Here is a 23221-nt window from a genome sequence, read left to right as displayed (position 1 = left end):
TGCATGCGTGCAAAAGCCTCATCCGAAATGTACCCCAGATCACTGCTCTCAGATGAACATCTTGCTGGAAACACCCCACAAATACAGAGCTTGCTATCTGCTGCCAAACACAAAGGAAACAAAGTTTGTTTTTACAACTGTTAGCTACTCTTTATAGAAATTGCTTGCTTGTGTCTTTTAGCTGTTTAATAATATATTAATTAAAAATAAAATATTGTGAAGGAGCACCAGACCTATGAAAGTCTTTATGTGCTTAAACAGAAGACTACATTTTTCCCAGCTGTATTAGCACTAATTGTGTCAGATGCCTGCTGAAGATTTTGTAGGGCATGGATTGGTTTCAGGATTGGGTGGAAAAATCAGAGAGAAGACGTTCTGGTTTACAAAGGTGTTCTGAGCCTGGAAAAAAGTGGGACAAAATCTATCCCCTGGGGTAAAATCCTCTTTGGTGTAAAGGCACAAGGCAGGGTAGCAAGGCAGATCTACTGAGCCACAGCCAAAGCACAGCCTTATTTTGCCTCTTGGTGATTTGATTTAAATGTGTACGGAAGTCTGCCTGTCATTGAAATTAACTGATTTAAATTAAATGGTGAGTTTAAAATACCTAAGTTGAAAAAAAAAAGGGTTGTTTTTTTTTTTTTTTTTGTTTTTGTTTTTTGTAAAAGCAGTTAAAAACTATTAACAACAAAGGAAAATGGAGCAGTTTCCAATTACTTTCATTTACCATATTTTTTGTGACGGGCAGCAGCTCCAGCAGAGGTACAGCAGATGAGAGAGCTGGACTAGACAAAACAATACAATTATTAGATCACTTTGTTGAATGTGAATGGCTGGTCTGAATGAGTCTGGACACAAATTTAAACTCTAGATGCTGTATGTAGCCATAAAGTATTTACATAAACCTGATGTTATGCATTCTCTTTCCCTCCCACTGGAAAATCAGTCAAGGCAGAGGAGAAGATTGCTAGCAAAGAGAAAGAATCATGCTTCAGGCTGCCTAAAAAAGGACTGAGGCTGAAGTCATTGTCAGAGGAGTTAAGGCCTTGAAGCTTTAGCTTCCATATCTCAGGGAAGAGCCACTACACTGTCCTGGGTGAAAAAAAAGCCTTTTCTCCCCAGCTTTGTGCTAGGTAACTTCTTTGGCTCAGAAACAGAGTTAGGCAGGGAATAAAGATATATCCTCCTTCATGATTGCACCATACCTTAACAAGTAGAGCCTAAAATCCAAATGGTTGATCCAGTAGAGAGGTGTTTAAGCAAAAAAGGGCTAAAGAGGTCCTAGCTCCTGACCTGAAAGACAGGGATGGGGAGCAGAATGAAGCCCCAGTAATCCAAGGGGAAATGGTTAGTGACCTGCTACATCACTTAGACACACATGAGTGTATGGGGCCAGATGGGATCCATCCAAGGGTACTGGGGGAGCTGGTGGTGGTGATCACCAAGCCACTTTCCATTATCAGCAATCCTGTCTAACCAGGGAAGTCCAAGCTGACTGGAAGTTGGCAAATGTGACACTGATCTACAAGAAGAGCCAGAAGGAGGATCTGGGGAATTACAGACCTGGCAGTTTGATTGTGGTGCTGGGGAAGGTCATGGAACAGATCATCCTTAGTGCCGTGAGACCCAGTCAGTATGAACTTATGAAAGGCAGGTCCTGCTTGACAAACCTGATCTCCTTCTATGACAAGGTGACCCGCTCAGTGGATGAGGGAAAGGCTGTGGATGTTGTGTACCTGGACTTCAGTAAAGCCTTTGACACTGTTTCCCACAGTGTCTCCTGGAGAAGCAGCTCATGGCCTGGATGGGTGTACTTGTCATGGGGTAAAGAACTGGCTGGATGGCCAGACCCAAAGAGTTGTGATGAATGGAGTCAAATCCAGCTGGCAGCCGGTCACGAGTGGTTTTCCCTAGGGCTCAGTATTGGAGCCAGCAATGATCTGGATGAGGGGATTGAGTGCACCCTCAGTAAGTTTGCAGACAACACCAAATTGGGTATTGATCTGCTGGAGGGTAGGAAGACCATACAGAGGGATCTGGACCTGCTAGATCGTTGGGCTGAGGCCAATTGTATGAGGTTCAACAAGGCCAAGTGCCAGGTCCTGCACTTGGGTCACATCAACCCCAGGCAGCGCTACAGGCTCAGGGAAGAGTGGTTGGAAAGCTGCCTGGTGGAAAAGGATCTGGGGGCGCTGATTGACAGCCGGCTGGATATGAGCCAGCAGGGTGCCCAGGTGGCCAAAAAGGCCAAAGGCATCCTGGCTTCTATCAGGAATAATGTGGGCAGCAGGACTAGGAAAGTGATTGTGCCACTGTAGAGGACACATCTTGAAGGCTATGAGGGGTACCAGGGGAGAGAGGAAATAGGCAAGAGGCCTCCCTGCCAAAAATGGCACACAGCTTCCTGCTATAGTCCTGCTGCGGAAGAGTATCATCCTATGTGACCAGGTCTCTTAATGCTAATGCAAATATATTCTATTCAGGCAGCAAGATACCTTGGGTAAGGATTTTTATCTTTCTGCTTCAAACATTCACAACTCATTAATTGATATAAGCACTACAGGTAACATAAAACTGTGCCTGCATGTAATGATAAACTACCAACCTGTGTGTGTTGCAGTGTGACAAACACAGGCAGAATCTTAAAGGGACCATAGGCATATGGAAACAGCAGTTTTAATAATGGTAATGACATTGTTAGCAGAAACTATAAACCAGGTCCTGAAGGTAAAAGAGTTATTTGCAGGAGGGTGAAGGGAAGAATTAAGTGTTGAAGCACAGAGCACAATCAGGTTATGACTGGAAAGGCAAACTGATCTCAGTGCCTGAGATAAAAATACGTGACATTGCTCCAGCTTGCTCCTAGCCGATTGCTGGCCGCCAGCACTGTGGGAAGATATATGGTCAAAATAAGTCTGGTAATTTAATCTTTGAGCACATTATCCCCTTCTTGCTGACGTGTCTGTGTACAGCGCAGTGTGTATCTATCTCATCTCAGCATCTTTGGGGTTTCTGCTGGGGAAGCTTCTCTGGGATAACAATGTTGAAATGTCTCCCATGTACCCCAGCTGAAGAGACGCACTTCCGACTGTTACTGCTGGCACTTATTAGTGTCTTATTGAGCAACAGCAGCTTATGTCTTGCGAGAAACAATTGCTTGATCCACCTCCTCAGTGCACTTCACAGTGCCAGCATTTAAGGGTGCAGGTAAGGACACGGGACTTGAACTGAAGGTATATGGGGGTGAGGAAACGAGCTGTGTGGCGGCGGGTGGAGTCCTCGCTTGGGATCACATGGCACATAAGGCTTCTGCTTCGTGAATCCAGACTTGGTAACAGCACAAGGACTGGGCAATCCAGCTGGTGACATCATCTCTCCTGTTAGGAAAATCATTGAGACCTGCACTACTATATGAAACATTTTAAGGCATTTCCCATATAATTACTAGTGAGCCCCAGCTTACTTGTGGGTGTGGATGCCTGGAAAACCAAACCCTGCTCATGCTTCAATTAACACTTGCAATAATGCAATACATGATTACATATAATAATGACATTTCTATCTCATGAGCTACTTTTTTTTAAAGCTCCGAACCATCCCCCAGCTGCATTCCTCTAGCAAATGGCAAAAGATGTGTTTATCTCTTTATTTGCCCATTATAGTGGTAAATGCAATCACTTTGAAACAATTGCAGAAATTACCTTTGAAAGTTGACTATTTATAGCTTAGCAAACATAATTTTGCAAATGGGACTTTTTCCTAGTGATGTCACATTTTCTGACCACAAAAATTACAGCCCAGCCAGATCTGACGATCATTTCCATTATTTCTTTTTATTGTTGAAAATTATTTACCGTGGAATAGCGTAAAGTATGAGAATACATTGACAGGTGCAGAAAGACAAGCTTACACTCACTCATTTAATCCCATGGCATTTTGCATTTCAAATGTATGAATTGGTTTTGGAAGACTGAGTTCTTCCCTATAAGAATCTGGCAAACCCTGAAAAGTTAATTTTATTAGGCAAAAACTGCTCTCTTATTTGCCTTCTTCCCAGGAATGACACTCAGGTGGCTGCCAATAGATTTTTTTTGTGAGATCATAGAGTGAGGTTACTGCTTACATTAGATAGCTGTGACTTTGCAGAGTGCCATTTAGAGCACTACAAAAAAATCTGTTACCCAGAAGCTGCCATAACCACACATCCGATTCAATGCGTCCTTTATGTCAGCACCTCAAGGCAAAAACAGAGTGTGAAAACATCATAAGATGAGACAAAGCATTAAGTGCATTTATCTTTCATCTCTGGAGACTGGGGATCAGATTGCAGTTATTCTTAGTCTGATCTCATCTAAGACCACAGTAATGCAATTTGGCGTGACTGACAATCCCTGGGAGTGAGGTACAGACCTGACGGCATCTAATTCCTCTCATTTGTCAGTATCAAGCTCAAACAATTTAAAGGCAGACAGAAGTCTTTCACAGGCCTGCCGCTCTGGCCACCTGGATTGTTACGGTTGCATTTCTGAAAACGGTGACAAATCTTTTCTGCAAATTGCTTCCATTGCGATGAGATGATTATTCCTCTCCCTCAGTGTACACTTTTGACTCAATCTTGTTTCCAGTGCAACAAAGTGTTGTGAAAGGAGTGAGGCCATTTTATCCAGAAAAATACCTGCAGGTCGTGTTCTTATTTCACAGTAAAAAACTTTTTAAATACTTTTTTTTTTTTTTTTTTTTTAAATTTCTCCACCATTCTGTCAGGCTCTGTAACTTCTTTAACTGACATCAGTGAAGCAGTGTGGGGCCTTTACACTCTGGTCCTCAGTCTTAGCCACTTAGAAGGAACAAGTAATACAGCATAGCCATTGGGATGGTGAGTTTGGAACATGAGGAGCTCTTCACACAAGTACACACATGTGCAGTCATGTGTGTGGATGTGCACATCTGTCCACCAAGAAGGTTCTGCCTAGTCCTCTGTACAAAAAGATTCAGTTCGACATAGCTAATCCAGCAGTTTCACAGCATTATTGCCCAAGTTTTCATTCTCATTTGTTCCAATTCTCTGCTCTGTCTGCCACTAGGGAGAAAAATGGAGGAGAAAAACCTAATGATGGACAATATGGAAAAGGCTGCAGTATTCCATACTTTCTCCTCCTGCCTTTTTTTTTTTTTTCTCAGTACTCACAGGTAAACCCTAGTCCCTAGTCCCAGGCGTCTATGTGTACCAGCGTGGTTAGGGGAGGACTTGGGAGATCCAACATTGGGGAAGCAGCAGATCAGGGTCTACTTAGAGAACCTAGATGTTCAGTAAAGTGCTGCAATAGCCAGCTGCATGACTCTTAGGCTGCTGCTCTATTACCTATGAAGCATTACGGTGTCTGGAGGTCTCTCAGGATGGGGTAGTCCAATGCGAAGGCAAGAAAGGATCTGGAATACTATGTACGAGGCCACTCAGCCTCACACAGCCACTGGTGAGGTCATGCCGCAAGTCCTCGTGGGCTTCACTCCAATCACAATGAAGGACAAGGCAGAAATCAGGAACATTCAGCACAGATTTAGTTAGGGGACATCAGGCTTGGACCATGCGATTGCCCTTCATGGTGAAATGACAGGGTATGCGGTCATGTGGAGAAAAGTAGATGTAACATACTTCAGCTTTAGTAAGGCTTGTCCTTTGTCTCTAAGAGCATTCTCATTTAGACATTGTGGAAATCTTCCTGGATAAACACAGTTAGATGGCTTGAACACTGGCTGAGCTGCCTTCTACAATGGCAAGAAGTTGATTAGTGACGAATGGAGTATCCTGGGGTAAATAACTGTGACTAGTATTGTTCTGTGACTTCATCAGTGAGCTGTACAGTGAGATCACACCCTCAGTACATTTGGGGACAATACTGAAAAATCAGGGAGTGGCTGACATGACAAATGGCATATCTTCAATCCAGAAGGTCTTTGAGAAAACCAACAGAAATCTCATGATATTGAACAAGAAAATGTGCAAAACTCAGCACCAGGTACAGAATATGCCCCTGAGTCAGCACAGACTGAGCAGCAGCTGCCCAAGTAGCAGCTCTGCTGAAAACATTTTGCAGGCACAGGGGATATTACAGCCGGTATGATTAGGCACTGCAAATAAAGAAATTGCATAATGGGCTATGTCAGAGCTGTAACCCCCTTTAGTCAGGAGTGAGGAGGACAGATGTAATACAGCGAGCAGTCTGGGAATGTGCAGTTCAAGGGGTAAGCAGAGAGATTGAAGTGGGTGTGACGGAAGACTACCGAGATGATCAGGGGTTTGAGGGCACACAGCCTATGACAGGACACTGGTGGAGTTGCACTTGCTTAATCTGGAAAAAGAGAAGCACCTTCAATTGCTGAAGCCCAGGTACAAAGCTGATGAGTCCATGCTCTTTTTGACAACCGTATATGACCTAGCAGGGGACAACAGGCACAAGTCCCGGCTTGGAAGATTCATACAAAACTTTAGGACAAAAATTCACCCAGAGTAGAGTTGCACTAAACAGTCACCCAGAGAGACTGTGGATTTGCCATCCCCAGGGTTTTTTAAGGCTTGTCTAGACAAAACCATACCTGATTTGGTGTTGATGATTCTTTGGCTTTGAATAAGACACTGAATTACAGACTTCCAGAGGTCCCATCCCACCAACACTTCTGTGTTTAGCCCAAGGAGAAGTAACTTTTCAAAGCATTGTGTTATACTACTTGCTAAAAAGAACAGATTTCTACTGGTGGAGTTACCTATCTGTATGGCACTGCTACTGCTGCATCATTCTGGGGCTTTGCTGCAGGCACCTTTGAGATAAAGATGAGGTAATTTGTGTGCACTTTACACCCTGTTCAGCTATAGGAATTTAAGAAGAGTGAAAACAGCTAATAGTTTAATGATAACAAGATGAGACTTCATGCAGATAATGTACTATTAGACATGTTTAATTTCTTTATCCAAGTTTTCCCAAAAACTTATGTTAAATCCTACTCAAACCAGCTTCCCAATAGGGTGGTTAATGTTAATCAACCTAGTTTTTGGTCTTTCTGAGAGCAGTGGTCTGGGGACTAGATTTCCTGCTTGCTATCCAGCTTTTCCTCCCATTTCACACTGAAAAACTGATTGTTCATGCATTATTTTAGTTTCAGATGTCATTAAAAATCCGTAACTCTGCATGGCTTTTTTCCTGGTAACCTTATCTAGAAAGAATTGGCAAAGAGCTGGGGAATTGCTGGTTAATGTGTTGTAAAAATGAAAGACTGTGGAGACTACAAAACAGTGCAAGAGTTACATAACAAATGTTTCTTTTGAGACTTCTGCTTCTGTGGTGTACAGACCGCCCAGCCCCCTTAAATCTTATCCGTTGGTATCAGCAAAGCTACTTGCAGGTGGCTGCTCTTCACTCACTCTGCTTGGTGCTCCCCATTTCTGTCTCGCAGAGTCACTTCATTTGCGCTTTCTGGTTTACAGGTCCCTCTGCTCTTCCATTAGTTACCTTGGAGTAGATACCACTTAGGTGACATGATGAATGACAGAGTCATTGTATACACAAAAGTATAACAGATGCAGTCCTGTTTAATTATTTTTACTGGCTTTACTAGATTTAATACATAATTAAAATAAGTTCCAAGGGTGGTGATTAACTTAAAACATATCAATACATTTCCAGAGGGCTGGGTTAAGATACAATGGTGAAGGGTCTGATATTCATTCAGGCAAATGTTATTTTTCTCTTCCTGCTTCTAGTAGAGATGGCAGCAGTTTTGTTTTATTACCACTTTGTTCTAGGCTGAGGGTGGTGATGGAGGCTCGTGCTGCTGCAGTTCCATCTTCCTTAAAATCCCTGGAAAATTCTGCAGACTCTCTCTCCGGTTTGATTTTGAAGGAAGGTGTTCTCCTGTCAGTGACATGCATCACCAGAAAATCAGGTACAGTCTAGAGGAGTTAAAGTCACTGTGCATATGTAAGAACTTGTTAGACATCTAGCTCAGCAGCAAAAATCCACCAGGCAGAGGGATTAGGAATTCACATCATAATCTGTAAAATTTTTGAGACTCCAACTGCAACAGAAATTGATTTACACTACAGGTGTGTTTCATATGCCTGTGTTTGGATTCTCAAAACAGCCTTTGAGGAAAGTTGGAGTTCTTTGAACTATTTGACTAGTGCAACTTTGGACAATTGGCTTGGCTCCCTTGAATTAGGAGACTGGGTTCATTTCAGACCCTGCTAGAGAGAGACTGTGCAGAGGAAAATCCAAGGCACCTATTGTAGACTCCTGATTCCCTCATCTGTTGGAACAAGTCTCTCCATTGAGCATATAGATAAACCAGTCTTTAGATCAGATACTTTTTTCAGTAACTTTGATGCCAAAAATAGGTGATACAAGAATTTTCTCTGGGTGTCCCAATTTTAAGTCATCAACCACAGACAGGATATGGCTGACTATAGTGAGTCCCATTTTTACAAACTGGCTGTGGCACATCACAAACAACGTAAGTGTATTTTACTGGATTAATGACAGAGGAGCGCAACTTTTTGACCTCTGAGCAATCTCCCTTTGTAGGTAAGTGCTACCTAAGCAGAAACAGCAGTGACGTCAGTTCAGCCTTGTGGCACAGAGTGCCTACCTCAGGAGTGAGCCCTTGCTGGTGAGTCTTTCAGTAGAGCCTCTGTCCGGAAAGTCCCACCGTTTTGTCTGGGAGGTCTCTGTGTTTGGAGTGATAGGCTGCAGCATCACTGTGGAATGTGGTCTGTCACTGTGTCCTGCAGAGTCAATGAAGACAAATAAAAGCCTTCTGAAGTAGTGTTAGAGGGAGAGTTTGCCTCTTCTGGGTCAGTAACAATTTTCTTTGAACATCATTGTTATAATTGTGTTCTGGCTTCCTTTCCAGTAAGCCACTGTGTGGTGAGGTGTCCAGAAAGAGATCTAGATTCAGAACAAAAGCTGTTGCTCAAGATCTAAAGCAACTCCTTAAGAAAAGGATTAATACAGCCCTGGGGCAAGGCCCCTCCCTGGAAATAACCTGATGCTGGCTGCAGTACAATTGTAAGGCTGCTTTGAAAGTCACCCTGGGCATTCTCCTGCCAGGTCATTACATTGTGAGGTGGCAGGTGACTTGTGAACTGCTGTTTGACAGAGGCCAAAAGGACAGCTCAAAATGCCCCAGACTAAGGAGACTTTCTCAGTCTCTTTTCTTTCTCTCACCACGACCTGCTAAAAACACAGTTCATTCTTGAAGGAAGTGAGAATGTACCTGTGTTGTTCTGTAGTGCCTGTAGCCAGTCCTCCATCAGTGTCCGAGAAGGTGCTGCGAAGAAATACTCTGCCCCATCTCTCAGCCTGAAAATAAGGATAGGAGTAGGTGAATTCTAGTTAGCCTCGCCTTACACCTGCTCTCCTTATGAGCAGGGCAAGCACTGTCACACATTTCAGTTATGCCTAACAACATACAGTTACGCCGCCTAACATACAGTTTTAGGTGACTGTAGGCAAATATAACCGTACAGGTAGCTGTGAAGGTTTTTATTAGTGCACTTCTCCATAAGACTTACCGCAACATGAAGGCGTTCTCTTTTCTGCTGTAATTTACCAGCCTCTCACATTTGGCACCAGGAATGCTGAGGGACAGGAGCGTGAATATGTTCTGAAGAAAGATGAAATTATAACGTCTTTTGCATCTTTTCTGCTAGTATTCAGTTCCATACCAACCTGCAGACTACACACCCATACTGTCTTTTTCTGCTTTATAACAAAGATCACTGAATAGGAAGAACCACAGAGGAACAATGGACTCTTGCATTGTGTCTTGAAAGCAATTCTTCAGTAAGATACTTCTTTTAAGGAATATGTTAGAAAATTTCCGAAAGCTTATTATTCTGTCTTATAGCTGGTATCAGTTGAACAATTATTGAATTTTCACTGACACTTGAAAGATAAATGATTACCCCAGCCCCAAAGCAAAGCAAATTTTACTCTATTTTTTAATGCATTTTTAGGTAGGCAAACACAGAGATTAATAGAAACATTCAAAAAGCAAATTACCTTAGATGCTTCTTTTTCATCATTATAGAAATCAAGCTTTAATCCATCAAGTTTTACGTAGAAGGATTTCCAAGACCTTGAGGCTGGCTACATGAATAAAAATAGCAATAAAATCCCATTATTAGATATATATTTTATTGAAACAGTGAAATCTTTCATGTGCAACTTCCACAGGAAGCCAGGAGCTGCCCAGATTATGATCACAGAAGCTCTCTTAGTCATGAGGATCTCTTGGAAAAAACAGAACCTGCTCTCGTTGTTGGTGTGGGTGATTCAGGAAGGGTGTCACTGTGAGTCGTGACTGAACAAATGATGTAACATTGTGCAAGCAAGCTCCACACTGTGTTGTGGTCAGCAACATTTTGGAGAGAAGGTGGGTAATCAAAGTTACATCTATTTTTGGCCACTAAAAGCTCCACTTTTTTTCCCAGCTGGAATGCTGGCCCTTGCTTGCTGGTCACAGTCTACTTTTGTTAAGTGTGTGATTCAGTCTAATGTGGCTGCTGAATTCTTCTCCATTTCCTAAACAAATCCTACTGAACACTGTGCAAAAGCAGCTGCTATTTCCTAGCCCAACTATGTACCAGAGAAAGGTTAGCCTGGTGCCATGAGAACCTTCTGGATGAAGGATCCTATTCCTTGTGTTTCTTCTTACTTTGTTAAGCCAGTGAATCAAGTTGATAATTTCATCATTCAGAGGAAAGGAAGGAAAAAGACCTGAGGAAGGTAAGTCACAGTTTTTCTTGTTTGGTAAGATGAAAGTTTGGTATCACAGAAGACCCAATTTAGTGTAGCCAGAAGAGAGGAAAAACTAAATTTCTCTTTCAGGAGATGGAGTCCATACCAGATACAAATTTTTTTTAGACATCTTTCAAGATAAAAGTTTCAGAGGAATTATTCTATGGGACAAACAATCCAAGACAACTTGTTTACATGCAATACCTCAGCAGACACTCAGATGTCTACAGGTTGGTGGTGAATATTATAAAATTTCCTGCCCTGTTATGATCATTAGCCTACTGACCTGAAATGATAAACTTTCCCGGGATGAGAATTTAGATTTCAGTTTCATTCAGTCCTGGATTAAACAAACCACTTCTTCAAAGATAAAGAGAAACTTTAATTCTCTTCTAGAACAGTTAGAAATTATAAGAATTGGGAGCATGGGAGTGGGGACTTCCTCTGCCCACAAAACATCACCTGCTGATACAAACTTGTATTTTTAATTTTTTTTTTTTAAGATTTTTTTCCCTATTTCAGCTGATATATTGAAACCTGTATTTATAATTAGGGGAACATAATTAACATGTTCATACAGCCTAGCTCTGGTTCATAAATCCACTAAACATAGACATACCCTGTTCTGCACGATTCCCATGACAGGCAAAAATTCCATTGTCTGTTTCTCTTAAGGACTTGATCAGGTACTGCCCAAGCCAGCAGACACATCTTCATGCATTTTAATGGTAACTGAATTAAACCCACAGTCCTGAGCTCCTCTTCAGCAAGAGTTAATTCTGAAGAAGTCAGACCAGATCTGGACTATAACTAAAGGAAAGATGAATTAACCCAGAGAGATGGCATTTGTTTCTACCTGTTGTCTTCCTGGAAGGAGCTGGTCTCTCTTTTCTAGGAATCCCTCCATGTGCTGGAGACTTGCAGAAACCTGAGATACACAAGAACATTGCTGTTAAACTTTAAAATGGCCCTTAAACACATGTTATAATTTCCGAAGCTCTTTCTAGATACATTCCACACAAAGAAACTGGTCTCTACTGTCTCTAGCCTTTATATTCACAGCACAGCTAAAAATCTTTTCAACGCTGCAGTCGAATCTCTGACATACTACTTAAATGAAGAGAATTCAAATTCAAACACAAAAAGGAAGCCTACAGAGGGTGGATGCAAGGATGGGTAGCCTGGGAGGAATACAGAGAAATTGTCTGAGGAGCCAGGGATCAGGTAAGGAAAGCTAGAGCCCTGATGGACTTAAATCAGGGACATCAAGGGCAACAAGAAAAGTTTCTATAGGTACGTTGGTGATAAAAGGAAGACTAAGGAAAACGTGTGCTCTCTCCAGAACGAAATGAGAGAAGTCGTTACCCAGGATACGGAGAATGCTGAGGTACTCAATGACTTCTTTGCCTCAGTGTTCACCAGCAAGTACTCCAGCCACATCACCCAAGTCACAGAAAGCAAAGGCACAGACTGGGAGAATGAAGAGCCACCCACTGTACCAGAACAGCAGGTTCGAGATCATCTAAGGAACCTGAAGGGGCACAAGTCCATGGGACCTGATAAGATGCATCTGTGGGTCCTGAGGAAACTGGCAGATGAAGGTGCTAAGCCACCTTCATATGGTGGCTAAGCATCCATCATATTTGAGAAGCTATGGCGGCTTGGTGAAGTTCCCACTGACTGGAAAAGGGGTAACATATACCCCAGTTTCCAAAAGGGAAAAAAGGGGACTACAGGCCAGTTAGCCTCTCCTCTGTGCCCAGCAAGCTCATGGAGCAGATCCTCTTAGAAATTACACGAAGGCATATGGAAAATAAGGAAGTTATTTGTGACAGCCATCATGGCTTCTCTATGGGAAAATCATGCCTGACAGATCTGGTGGCCTTCTATGATGGTGTTACAGCGTTGGTGGATAAGGGAGGAGCAATTGATACCATCTACCTGGACTTATGCAAAGCATTTGACACTATCCTGCATGACATCCATCTTTCTAAATTGAAGACACATGGTTTGATGCACGGACCGCTCTGTGGATAAGTAATTGTTGGCTGGATGGTCATGCTCAAAGAGTTGTGGTCAATGGCTTGATCTCCAGGTGGAGACCGCTGACGAGTGTTGTTCCTCAGGGCTCGGTATTGGGACTGGCACTGTTTAATGTCTTTGTCAGTGACAAGGACAGTGGGATTGAGCGCACCCTCAGCAATTTTGCCCTGCACAAGGGTCAGGACAATCCCAAGCCCAAATATAGGCTGGGTGGAGAATGGATTGAGACCAGCCCTGAGGAGGATGACTTTGGGGTGTTGGTTGATGAGAAGCTCAACATGACCTGGCAATGTGCACTTGCAGCTCAGAAAGCTAACCACATCCTGGGCTGCATCAAAAGAAGCATGACCAGCAGGTTGAGGGAGGTGATTCTCTCCCTCTACTTGGCTTTGGTGAGACACTACCTAGAGTACTGTGTTCAGCTCTGGGGCCCCCAACACAAGAAGGACATGGACTTGTTGGAATGAGTCCAGAGAGGGACCACGAAGATGATCTGAGGGCTGGAACACCTCTCCTGTGAATACAAGCCAAGAGAGTTGGGGTTGTTCAGCCTGGAGGAGAGGTGGCTCCAGAGAGACCTTATAGGAGCCTTCCAGTACCTAAAGGGGACCTACAAGAAAGCTAGAGAAGGACTTTTTACAAGGGTATGGAGTGAATAGGACAAGGGGTAATGGCTTTAAACTGAAAGGGGGTACATTTAGATTAGATATAAGGAAAAAATTCTTCACTATGAGGGTAGTGAGGCACTAGAACAGGTTGCCCAAAGAAGTTGTGGATGCCCCATCCCCAGAAAAATGGATTTTACTCTATAGTGGTATATTAATTAACAAACATATTTTTATATTATTAATACAATTTATAACTTAAATTGCTAAAGTTATTCATACCAGCCCTGCAATAATACTGAGTTACACCAATGTATGGTGGTGTACTGGCACACTTGGGTATGTGACAAACACATTCCTCTCAAAGCACAAGAGGGGAAGGGAACAATTTTTACCTGTCCATGAGTTAACAGTGCATCTCCTGCCAGGGTGAGCAAACAGGAGTTGCTGGTTCTAGTGTTGCACTAGGTCAGCTCTTTGGCTAGGGTGCCACCAAGTCCTGCCCCTCTCTGACTTCTAAACTTAGTGGACACTAAGCATCACCAACTCATACAGAGGGTAGGCATAAATCAGCAGTCTTGCCTCTTTGTGAGACAGCATCTCCTGGCCCTTGTTAAGTGCCCTGCTGAGTATCCAGCAGCATGAATAACCTCTAGTTTGGGAAAGAAAAACAGAAACCAATACAGTTGTCAAGGCCTAGACTATAAAAGTGAGCAAATTAAAAATGCTTTTAAACTATATCCAGCTGCTTAAGTCAACAATCTTTTTGGAAAGTGTATCAACTGCACATAAAATGCTCCTTGCTGTTTGGATCCATGAGTGTATCCAATGAAATGCCCACTGTATACTGCTGTTTGTGGATTTCATACAGAACTTTATTTCCTTACTTTAACAAGCACAGGATAGCAGTTTCACAAGGAGAGACCCAGGAATCCCTGTGACTTACCGAAGATGTACTCTCTAATTTCTCCTGAGAGGAGTTAGACAGCAGTAAGTTTGGTGATTTATTTAGTGACTTTTGATGAGGCTCAGGTGGAGTTGCCATCAGTTTTGTCTGCAGGTTGGAGAAAGCAGAGCCTCTAGCACTTTTTTCCTGAGGTGATAAAAGGCCTGTGGCATACGATTCTGACAAACTGCTGCTGCGTTGCTGGCTTGTAGGAGTAGGAGATAAAGGAGAGCTTAAGGAACTGCGACTTTCCACAGATGTAGTGCGTGGACCCACCGTCCTTGGTGTAGGTTGAGTGATAATCCCACTGAGCCTTCTCTCAGCTTTTGTTTCTGTTTTGTTGCTGCTCAGCACTTCTGGGTCTCCTCCAGCAATGAATTGTTGAAATGTTGATGGAGACTTTTCAATGGGGGAGAAAATAGTTTCAAGTGGGGACCTCAAGGATAAGCTGGGTAAGGGCACAGATGGCAGTGGTGTTGTGCTCTTTATCTCTGTCACTTTTGGCGGTGTATTCCTTTTGTCAGATGTTTTTCTTTTCAGAGAAGGAACTCGCACAACTTTGCCTTTATCCTTCTGCTCACTCTCTTCTGTGTCCACTTGTTTAAGAAGATTCATCTCCCTCTGTAGAACACAAGTATTATTATTATTTTTTTTAATTATCTTCATTGCGTTCATGGATACTTACCTAAGATTTTTATTTTATTTATTTATTTTAAAAAACAGGAATAATTTTTCAAATACACTCTTCTCCTGGCATTGAATTTTAAGGTCTGTGCCTCCATTGGTATTCTTAGAATTGGAACTGATTTTAATTACTATGTGCTGAGTATTATTTTGTTGCCCAAACCATGAATACCGATGTCAGTTAATCTCAAATACAGTGAATCCTGCCCTTGGTAAGTTCTCTAGAGGCTGAGTCTTTAATACCCCTGGAGAAACTATGCTTCTCTTCTATGGTACTGCTTCTTTAAGTTTGCTGTAGGAATGGTAGGTATCCAGGGGCGTTCTCATAGAAAATTGCAGAGCAGTGAACCTTCGTCCCTTCATTTAGCCAATTTGCAAATCACTGATCAAAAGGCAGACTCAGCTAAGCTAATTTTGAACCTAATGCCAAACACAGAAGCTATGTTTTGCTGCTTATTTCAGGAAAATAATTTTAAAAAACCCACTGAAACAGGATCTGAGAGGCTGACAGAATATTTTTGGTACTTAATACAATCCATTGTGGAACTGATGCCAGAAGGAAAAAGGTCTCTCTCTGCCTTGCTCTCCCCCTTTATTTTCAGCCCTTTCCAAACCTCCAGCACTGTCAGGTGGCTACAGCTCCCTGCTGGAATCCTGAATGAATCAAAATCTCTCCATCCATGTAGTGAGGGATCACCCTGTTTCTCACACAGCAAAGTGCATTACACACCCTTTTTGCTGCTCCTGGCAGAAGAAAGTTTCCACTTCTCCCTTAGAGCTTTTGCAAGCTAGTTGGACTCTTTTGATCCACATATAGGTCTTTTTCTTAACTGCTCTATCTGCAATATCCCAGCTTTTGTCATTCATTTACTCTGTTTATCTCAGCACAGGAGTTCATTTTGCCATGGAGTTATTGAGCCCCAAACGTTCAAGGACCCACATTATCCTGTTTCCTACGCAGCTTGTCAACCTTCTATTTCTCACCTTAGTTTTTCTGCTGAGATGTGCAAATTTCTCCTCCTGAGCTGCAAGCATTTTCTCAAAATCATGATGTTTCTTCAGTAATTCTTCTACTTCAGACACTGAATCCTGAATGGAAAAATTATAAGATACAGAAGTCCAAAGTCAAATCCAATGGAAAAGATTATGCCTAAAATTTTCAGATTTACCAAATGATGATTCTGAATTTTTTGTAATTGAATGTCTAAACCCCTGGTAGCGTGTGAAACATCTTAATTTACACTTAAAAAAAGGTCTATGGCTCCCAGCCTGTCTGCTGTAAATGAAAAAAAGCGCTCAAACAACAACGTGTTTTTTTTTTTTTCTGTGAAGCCATGTAGTACCATGGCTTCCAACCACAGCTATTTACATACAGATTAGGTACTTGGACTCCAGCTTGTACTAGACATAGCGTTTATTCCTGCCCTACAACACATGCATCTTAAACCTCTGTCTTGCTCTCTGCTTAGTTTCTGATACCTGAGTTTATGACATAGTTTTGCCATCTTATAAACCATCAGATGACAGTCAACAATGAGAAAAAAATCTCAAAATTATGTATGCTGGTGTTTAAATAGGAATTTGCAAGCTAGCTACCAAGCCTTCTGTGCAAAGCGTTCTACTGCCCAACACAAGGTGGGGAAAACCCCCTTTTCCTTTCAAAACAGGCTCTCAACATGACAGAGAAGGTTGAACCTTTTGCAAGTTATCCTATTATGTGAAAAAATGATCTGGAATTCCACCCAATTTTCTACCACCCCCTGGAAGCCACCATCTCCTGGAGCTCATCACCATGTAAAATGCAGCAACTCTCCTGGGCTCATTTCTGCAAGACGATAGAGCTCCTGCCCTTTGTAATCTCAAGGGTGCATTGCTGTTTAGACTGTGATTAACTTCAGGCCCCAAGCACTCAGTGTATGCTCAGAGACAGTTGAATAGTGTTGCACTGTTGTTACTCACCCCATAGCTAGGGTCTGAAAGAAAGCTCTCCTTGGCAACCAGCCATGCTTCTGCTTGTTCTAGCTCTCTGCGGAGTAATTGAATCTCCCAGTTTTCTTCATATAACTCTTTTCTCATATCCCAACTCTCCTTTACCTTCTTCATCAGCTCTGACAGTTCTAACAATTTTTCTTCAATCTAGAAAAATGAAAGTTCAATGTCAAGAGGTGAAAAATCCAATCAGACGTTCATGTGACAGTCAACTAGCATGTAATCTGCCCTCATGATCCTGAAGATGACCTCTAGATAACTTTGTGGTGTTAACATAGTTTAGAAAGGATCTCTGAGTCCTCATTTTTCTTACTTGAATTCATTTAGCCTGTATTTTGTATAGCTATATATTATAATTGTATGCATATTCCACATACTGTATGACCAATCCTCTGCTATATGCTTTTCCATGATGAAAATTTATACCCCTGCAATTTGTATTATAGAACTAGTGAGAACCAGAAGATTCAACAAATACATCCATTTATGGCAAGGCAACAGTGAAGAGCGTTAAACTGTGGGAAGTTCTCTAATTCTTTCTGTACTGGAAGTACTATAATCTTGCATAAATTCTGAAGATGTTTTTGATGGTGTAATCTCTGGATCTACTGAGCGCATTAAGACAAGCTTTGGACCATTGCAAAGTCAATGGTCCACGTCAAAGTCTTAAGGTACATAGATAACAGGATCACAGAAATTTTAACATTCTTGCCCCTTTGGCTCTATAACATTTCTGAAGAATTACACATCTTTTGGTGCACTCAGGGACATCGCTCCATCCTATAGCTGATTGTACTGTGATGTATTTTATCCTAGGTCTTCTGTAGTTAAATGCTAAAATCTCATTTATGTGGCACAACTTTCCTGTGGAATAGCAATACCCCTCTACCCCCCACATAGCCATAGTCAGTCCAGTGATAATTCTTTTATGGTCAGCTTCAAAAATTATTTTTTAGAGAAGCAAGAACTTTAAAAATGTGTTTTCTTTTTCTACATGTCACATAAAGTCTGCAGCTTTTAATAATAGAGAACCTGACTGCCCTGTTTAGTTCTTCTGTTTTGAGACAAATCTCTAGCTCCTGCCTATTTAACGTCTTCTTTGTTCACTCTTGTTTGTAAAATATACCACTCAGCAACACACCTCCACAGACATGAAATGCCCATTCTTCATCAGGTCACCTCCTGCCCGCTGCATTTCTTCATATTTTAGCCACTGCTTCTCTATCTCACGCTTGTATTCCTCATGACGCTTGATAAGCAGTTCAGCTCCCAGGACATCATTGGCCAGTTCCTCAGATATCACTAGTGCATGCATCTCATTGGCCCAGGCCCTACAGGATAGAGTCAAAAGGGTAAAAACAGAAGGATCCTGAGTCTATTGGATACTCAGGAATGCACACATCCTGTGGCTGTGGACACATTTACAGACTTTTATTTGCTCACAAAAGATATGAATATACAAATACCTTGATGAAGATTCACTCATGCATCTGTGGACTTTCATAACCTAATGCGATTTCCCAGTGCTGTTTCCATACCCAGCCTGTTAGAAGGGCAGCTGCAGCATCTATACATACTGAAACGCTGTGCATTCAAATCCCCAGAAAGAACTGTAACTGCAAAAGCCTAGGCTGCATACATTCTCAGGAGTTTTATACATGGTGCAGGGACACAGAGAATTTCAGCAGTCCATCTAACCTTATCAACATGCATGAAAGTACTTCATAGTCATACAGAGCGCTCATGCAAAGAAGCGTATTGATAGATACTTTTTAAGGAATATTTTCTACTCCATGAGCCTCAACAGGCAAAACCCAATGCATCTTGATTTAACTGAGCTCAGGATCTACCCCTTAGCATAGTAAATCTCCAACAGTCAGTGGTAAACACTTTACTGTCTTTGTATTTCTACTCCTGTCAAGGATTAACTCTTTCATTAATGACACTGAACTAAAGAGTCCATATTTCTTCTGTGAGATATTCTGTTTAAAAACACAATTTCTATCAAAAATGTATCAATTTTTATTAAAATTACACTAAAATAATAAAATATAGTATTTTAATATTGGTCTGCCACTTTCAGTATAGCATCTTTCCATTATTTATTTCAATTTTTACATTAGAAAATTCAGCATGTTGATTTTAAAAAAAAATGAAACATGATGACATCACCTCTTTTAAAAAAATAATATTTTGTAGATGCTTTAAACATTCAGCATTTTGTTCTAATTCAGATTAAAAAAGGAAAAAAAAAAATATCATGAAATTGCACAGCATTTGAATTCTTGCAAAAAAAAAACCCCATAATGAGAATGGATAGAAGAGTGTGTGCCTATGGGCAATGGCATTTAATACAAGTGTACAAAACACTTTCAGCCCTTGAGGAAGTTCTAACCTATTCTAGAAGGTTATCTTTAATGTAGTTGCTTTAACTGCGAGAAAAACGGGCATTGGTGTCTGTACAGGTGTACAAATTGCTCGACTGTCTAGCAGAGACTCCCCCACCTTCCTACAGAATTAACAATATTTTCTGTTGGAATTATGAGACTACTAAATCTATCCAGAGTGACTTAACTCTCCAAGACTGTCTAGGAAATAGTCTAAAAATGTGGGTTTGTCATGCACATTGTGCTGGAGTGGAGTGGCATGGTCACCTCTGATCTGTGGTAAATTCTGTGAAGTGCTGTTCAGAAGGTGACACATATTATTATCCAAAGAGATTTGCAAACAAGATGTGGAGCACCTGGCACAGGAGTCACATAAGTGACTGGTGTCATCTAGATAATCCTATATGGGAAAGACAAGAAATAAGGCCCACTGCCAAATTCAAAGGGCCGTCACATACATGAGCTCCCTGCAGTCGTTGAAGTAGAGCTGAACTTGTTCTGCCTGGCTCAGTCTTGCTTTCCTCTCTGTAAACTTCTGGCCCAGGTTTTCCCAGCACTCATCCACATCTGTCAGTCTTTCCATGATGTTTTCCTTGACTTGAGGGTATGTGCGGCTGAGGTGCCAAGCCTCTCCCCGAATCCGTTCCAGCTCTTTCATGATGGCTCCTAGATCTCTCTGGAACAGAGACAGAACGAATTATAAGACCAACTCACTACTTGCATCTATCAAAAGCAGATTTTAAAGATGGTGCATATCTTTTCTAGCCACTGGCTGCACAGAGGCTGGAAGTCTGACTCCGTCAAGACTTTTCCTCTGTTTCCTCCTGATGTCATTTAACATTCATCATCAAATGTCAAAGAAGCTTCTTTAGATGTGACACACTGATTATTTTGCTAAGCGTGGAGCTGTAGTCTCTTGTCATTCATATTACACCTTTATAATCATAATAGATCAGAACAGATTTTAGAAGAGAAGCTCATCCTTAGATGGAAAAGCATTAATAATATAATATCACGATATTAAAAACAGGAGGAAAAGGCCCCCTTCTATGAAGCACAAAGAATATTTCAGGGTACAAGAAATTTTTTTGGTCTGCAAACAAGGCTTTCAAGGCAAGCATCAGTCTCTTTTTTTTTTTTTTATTGCCATTGATGCTTTTCTGTCACTACTTCATGACAGATCTCCTCACCTCTACTCCCTCAAGCTGGCTGAGAAGTGTCTGTACACCTGGAAGATCATATCCATAATCTTCTATATCCACTACTGCCTCTTTCTCCTGCATCCATCCCTTTACTTCATCCACATCATGATCATACTGGTGAACATGCCGGGCTGCTGTTAGATTCTGGAATAAAGAAACAATTTAATGGTAGTACTATACATCACATCTGCAGCACAAAAAAGGGCAACTCTAGTATGTCCTAATGCAGTTCAGGCTAAACAAAAGCAGGAGTAAAACTCCCTCATAATTAAGTCACCTGAAAGTGAGGTGTTCAAGCTAACTCGATTTCCCCAAGTTCTCTTTGTCAATGGAAAGAAACAGATTTCTCCAAAGAGCAATTTATCTCCATATGTAAAATGAATGATCAAGATGGAGAACATCAATTAGCTTCTAAAGGTAGCTTCCTCAGCCACAGAAAGTGCCCTAAAAATCTTGCTTGTAATACAGGCCTACCCTACAAACAGTGAAAATAGCAGGACCTAAGTGAAAATTAGGTTTTCTGAAATGAAAGGATTAAAAATGTTCTAACACTATTTTAAATTCAAACTATATACTAACAATTATCATTTATTTTATGTGGCTAACAGATAATAGTGGGCTTTAGCTACTTCATAAGCAAAATGCATATGCAACAGTAGTGAAAAAGAAGTGTTGAGGACACCTGATATTTAATGTTCTCCTTAAAGCAAACAAAAATGTTGAGTTCTATGTGTCCTCTCTGCTTTTCCAAACACATCTGTGACTGAAGTTTTTTGAGAGGGGGTGAGCTGATTTAACAGCTAACTGCTGCCAAAAAGTAGGGGTTTTGACTCTGCGTCCTCTATCACCTTCTCTCCCGTACACCTTCTTTGACTTCAAGTAACTAACGCAGTAAAAAAGTCTGGAGAGTTTTCATCTTGTTTAGTAAGCTGAAGTAGTTCAATAGAGTCCAATGAGTGCCAGAGACAGCCTCCTGTTAGTGGCTGTAAACCATTAGATTGGTTTCGTTTTTCAAGAAACCACAGCTAGCAGTGAATTAAGGAGAACAGAATTACTCTAGGCTGTTAAATATCTTTCAAGTATAAATCTTGCCAGAAACAGTAGAGTAAGCAGTGGCTATAAAGGGAATAGAACAGAACACACCCGTTGCTTTTATAAACCTTGTGTTTCAATGTGAGCAATGCACTGGTTTGGGAAAGGAAGGAGGACACAGGACACTGCAGGGGATTCAATGCCCCAATTGTTCATGTTATTTCCTACCTCTGTCCTCATCTGGATGGCATGACAGAGCTTCTCCCATGTCTCATTGATTTGCTTCGTTCTCTTTTGGATAATGTCCATCTTGCTGTGGCACTCCTTCTCTAGTTTAGATGCTAACTCATTTAAGGAGATAACTTTGGAATGTCCCAGAGGTTTCACCTCATTTACAAAATCTTTAAACTTTTTCTCCAGCACCTGCAGGATAAATGGTGACACAGATATAAGAATTTCTGCTTACTACTATGAGAGAGGCAGAAGGAATCACTTTCTCTGTACTGTATAACACAAAAGCTACGTATCGCAGTCTACAAGTGCAAATCACTCAATAAATCCAGATGATCTGGATTCAAAAGGTGGCATCTATTATCTTGATCATTTAACATCTTATATCACAGAGAAAAATCACCTACATCCTAACTAATGGATGCTGCCCAGATCAAAAGCCAAGAAACATAGCCTGTTAGGCTCTCCACATATGCAGCAGTTGTTGAGGAGGGGACGCTATAAATTATATCTATGCACTGTGTGCCTTGGGGAGAAATTTATCCTTGAAATCAGCAGCTGGAGGTGTGAATGCTGCATCCCACTGTTTTCCACTGAAATTGTTACAAGACCATGGCCCTGGTCATATCAAAATTTTACATCCTTTCCAATTTATAATCAGGGTTAGCAGTAAAGTGTGCTGACCACACCTTGTCCCAAGAAAAAGATAACTTTCTGATGCACCTACTTTTTCTGTTGGAAGGTGTTACCTCAGAGAGTCCTGTATGAGCAGACAGAAAGCAGCCCAAGTTCTTGCTGCAGAGAAAACTGTTTTGCTTAGTTTTTGTCACTGGAACATGCTTCACTGTCAGCAGCTACACAAAACTTGGGAGCAAATATATTCCTGCTTTGCCACACAATACATACAATACCTTTTATTTTATTTTACCTCAACATCATCTAAGTCCTGCCCGTAGTCATCAGACTCTGCCACAGACTGTTTACTGGAAAGCCATGCATCCACCAGCTGGAATTCTCTTTCAAACTGATAGAGCTGGAACTGTTCTTGCAGGTGTTTTCTCTGGGTCTCAGCCTTCTGTAGCAGAGACTGATAGTCTGCTAGGATCCCCCGGAGTTTTGAAAGTATGGCTGGACTGCAAACAACAAGAATCAGAAGGTATGACTTTGTTTTACTGATCTTTTAGATCATTGTCTTTTTTGACAGGTTGAATTTTTAACACCTTCAAAATACAGAAGAAACCAGATAACATCACGGAGTGAGTTATGCAAAGCTGTTAAAACTAGTTAGTTTAGTAAATTAAAGTATCTTACA

General features: G+C 41.5%; 1 protein-coding gene and 1 long non-coding RNA gene across 2 annotated transcripts in view; one reads left to right on the top strand and one right to left on the bottom strand.

The window, feature by feature from the left end:
- Positions 1-3128: 3128 nt before the first annotated feature.
- LOC309442034 lies at positions 3129-23054 on the top strand. Its single transcript, XR_014184530.1, has 5 exons — positions 3129-3204; positions 7796-7935; positions 10227-10778; positions 10881-11020; positions 22961-23054. It is a non-coding gene; the product is annotated as an uncharacterized lncRNA (long non-coding RNA).
- The window catches only part of SPTBN5 (spectrin beta, non-erythrocytic 5), a 98190-nt gene continuing 82565 nt past the window's right edge, over positions 7597-23221 (bottom strand). The window contains exons 55-68 of the mRNA XM_082057449.1: positions 22838-23042; positions 21907-22101; positions 20635-20790; positions 19903-20120; positions 18199-18388; positions 17028-17204; positions 16053-16157; positions 14385-15005; positions 11647-11718; positions 10053-10139; positions 9563-9654; positions 9265-9350; positions 8638-8773; positions 7597-7904 (exon numbers count right to left, since the gene is read on the bottom strand). Coding sequence (XP_081913575.1) covers positions 7730-7904; positions 8638-8773; positions 9265-9350; positions 9563-9654; positions 10053-10139; positions 11647-11718; positions 14385-15005; positions 16053-16157; positions 17028-17204; positions 18199-18388; positions 19903-20120; positions 20635-20790; positions 21907-22101; positions 22838-23042 — 2515 coding nt within the window. The 3' untranslated portion in view covers positions 7597-7729. The remainder of the gene's footprint in view (positions 7905-8637; positions 8774-9264; positions 9351-9562; positions 9655-10052; positions 10140-11646; positions 11719-14384; positions 15006-16052; positions 16158-17027; positions 17205-18198; positions 18389-19902; positions 20121-20634; positions 20791-21906; positions 22102-22837; positions 23043-23221) is intronic.

Source organism: Streptopelia decaocto (genome assembly GCF_964273445.1).
Source record: "Streptopelia decaocto genome assembly, chromosome: 7".
NCBI lineage: Eukaryota > Metazoa > Chordata > Aves > Columbiformes > Columbidae > Streptopelia > Streptopelia decaocto.
The sequence above is the reverse complement of the archived record's forward strand: the minus strand, read 5'-3'. Positions and strand labels throughout refer to the sequence as shown.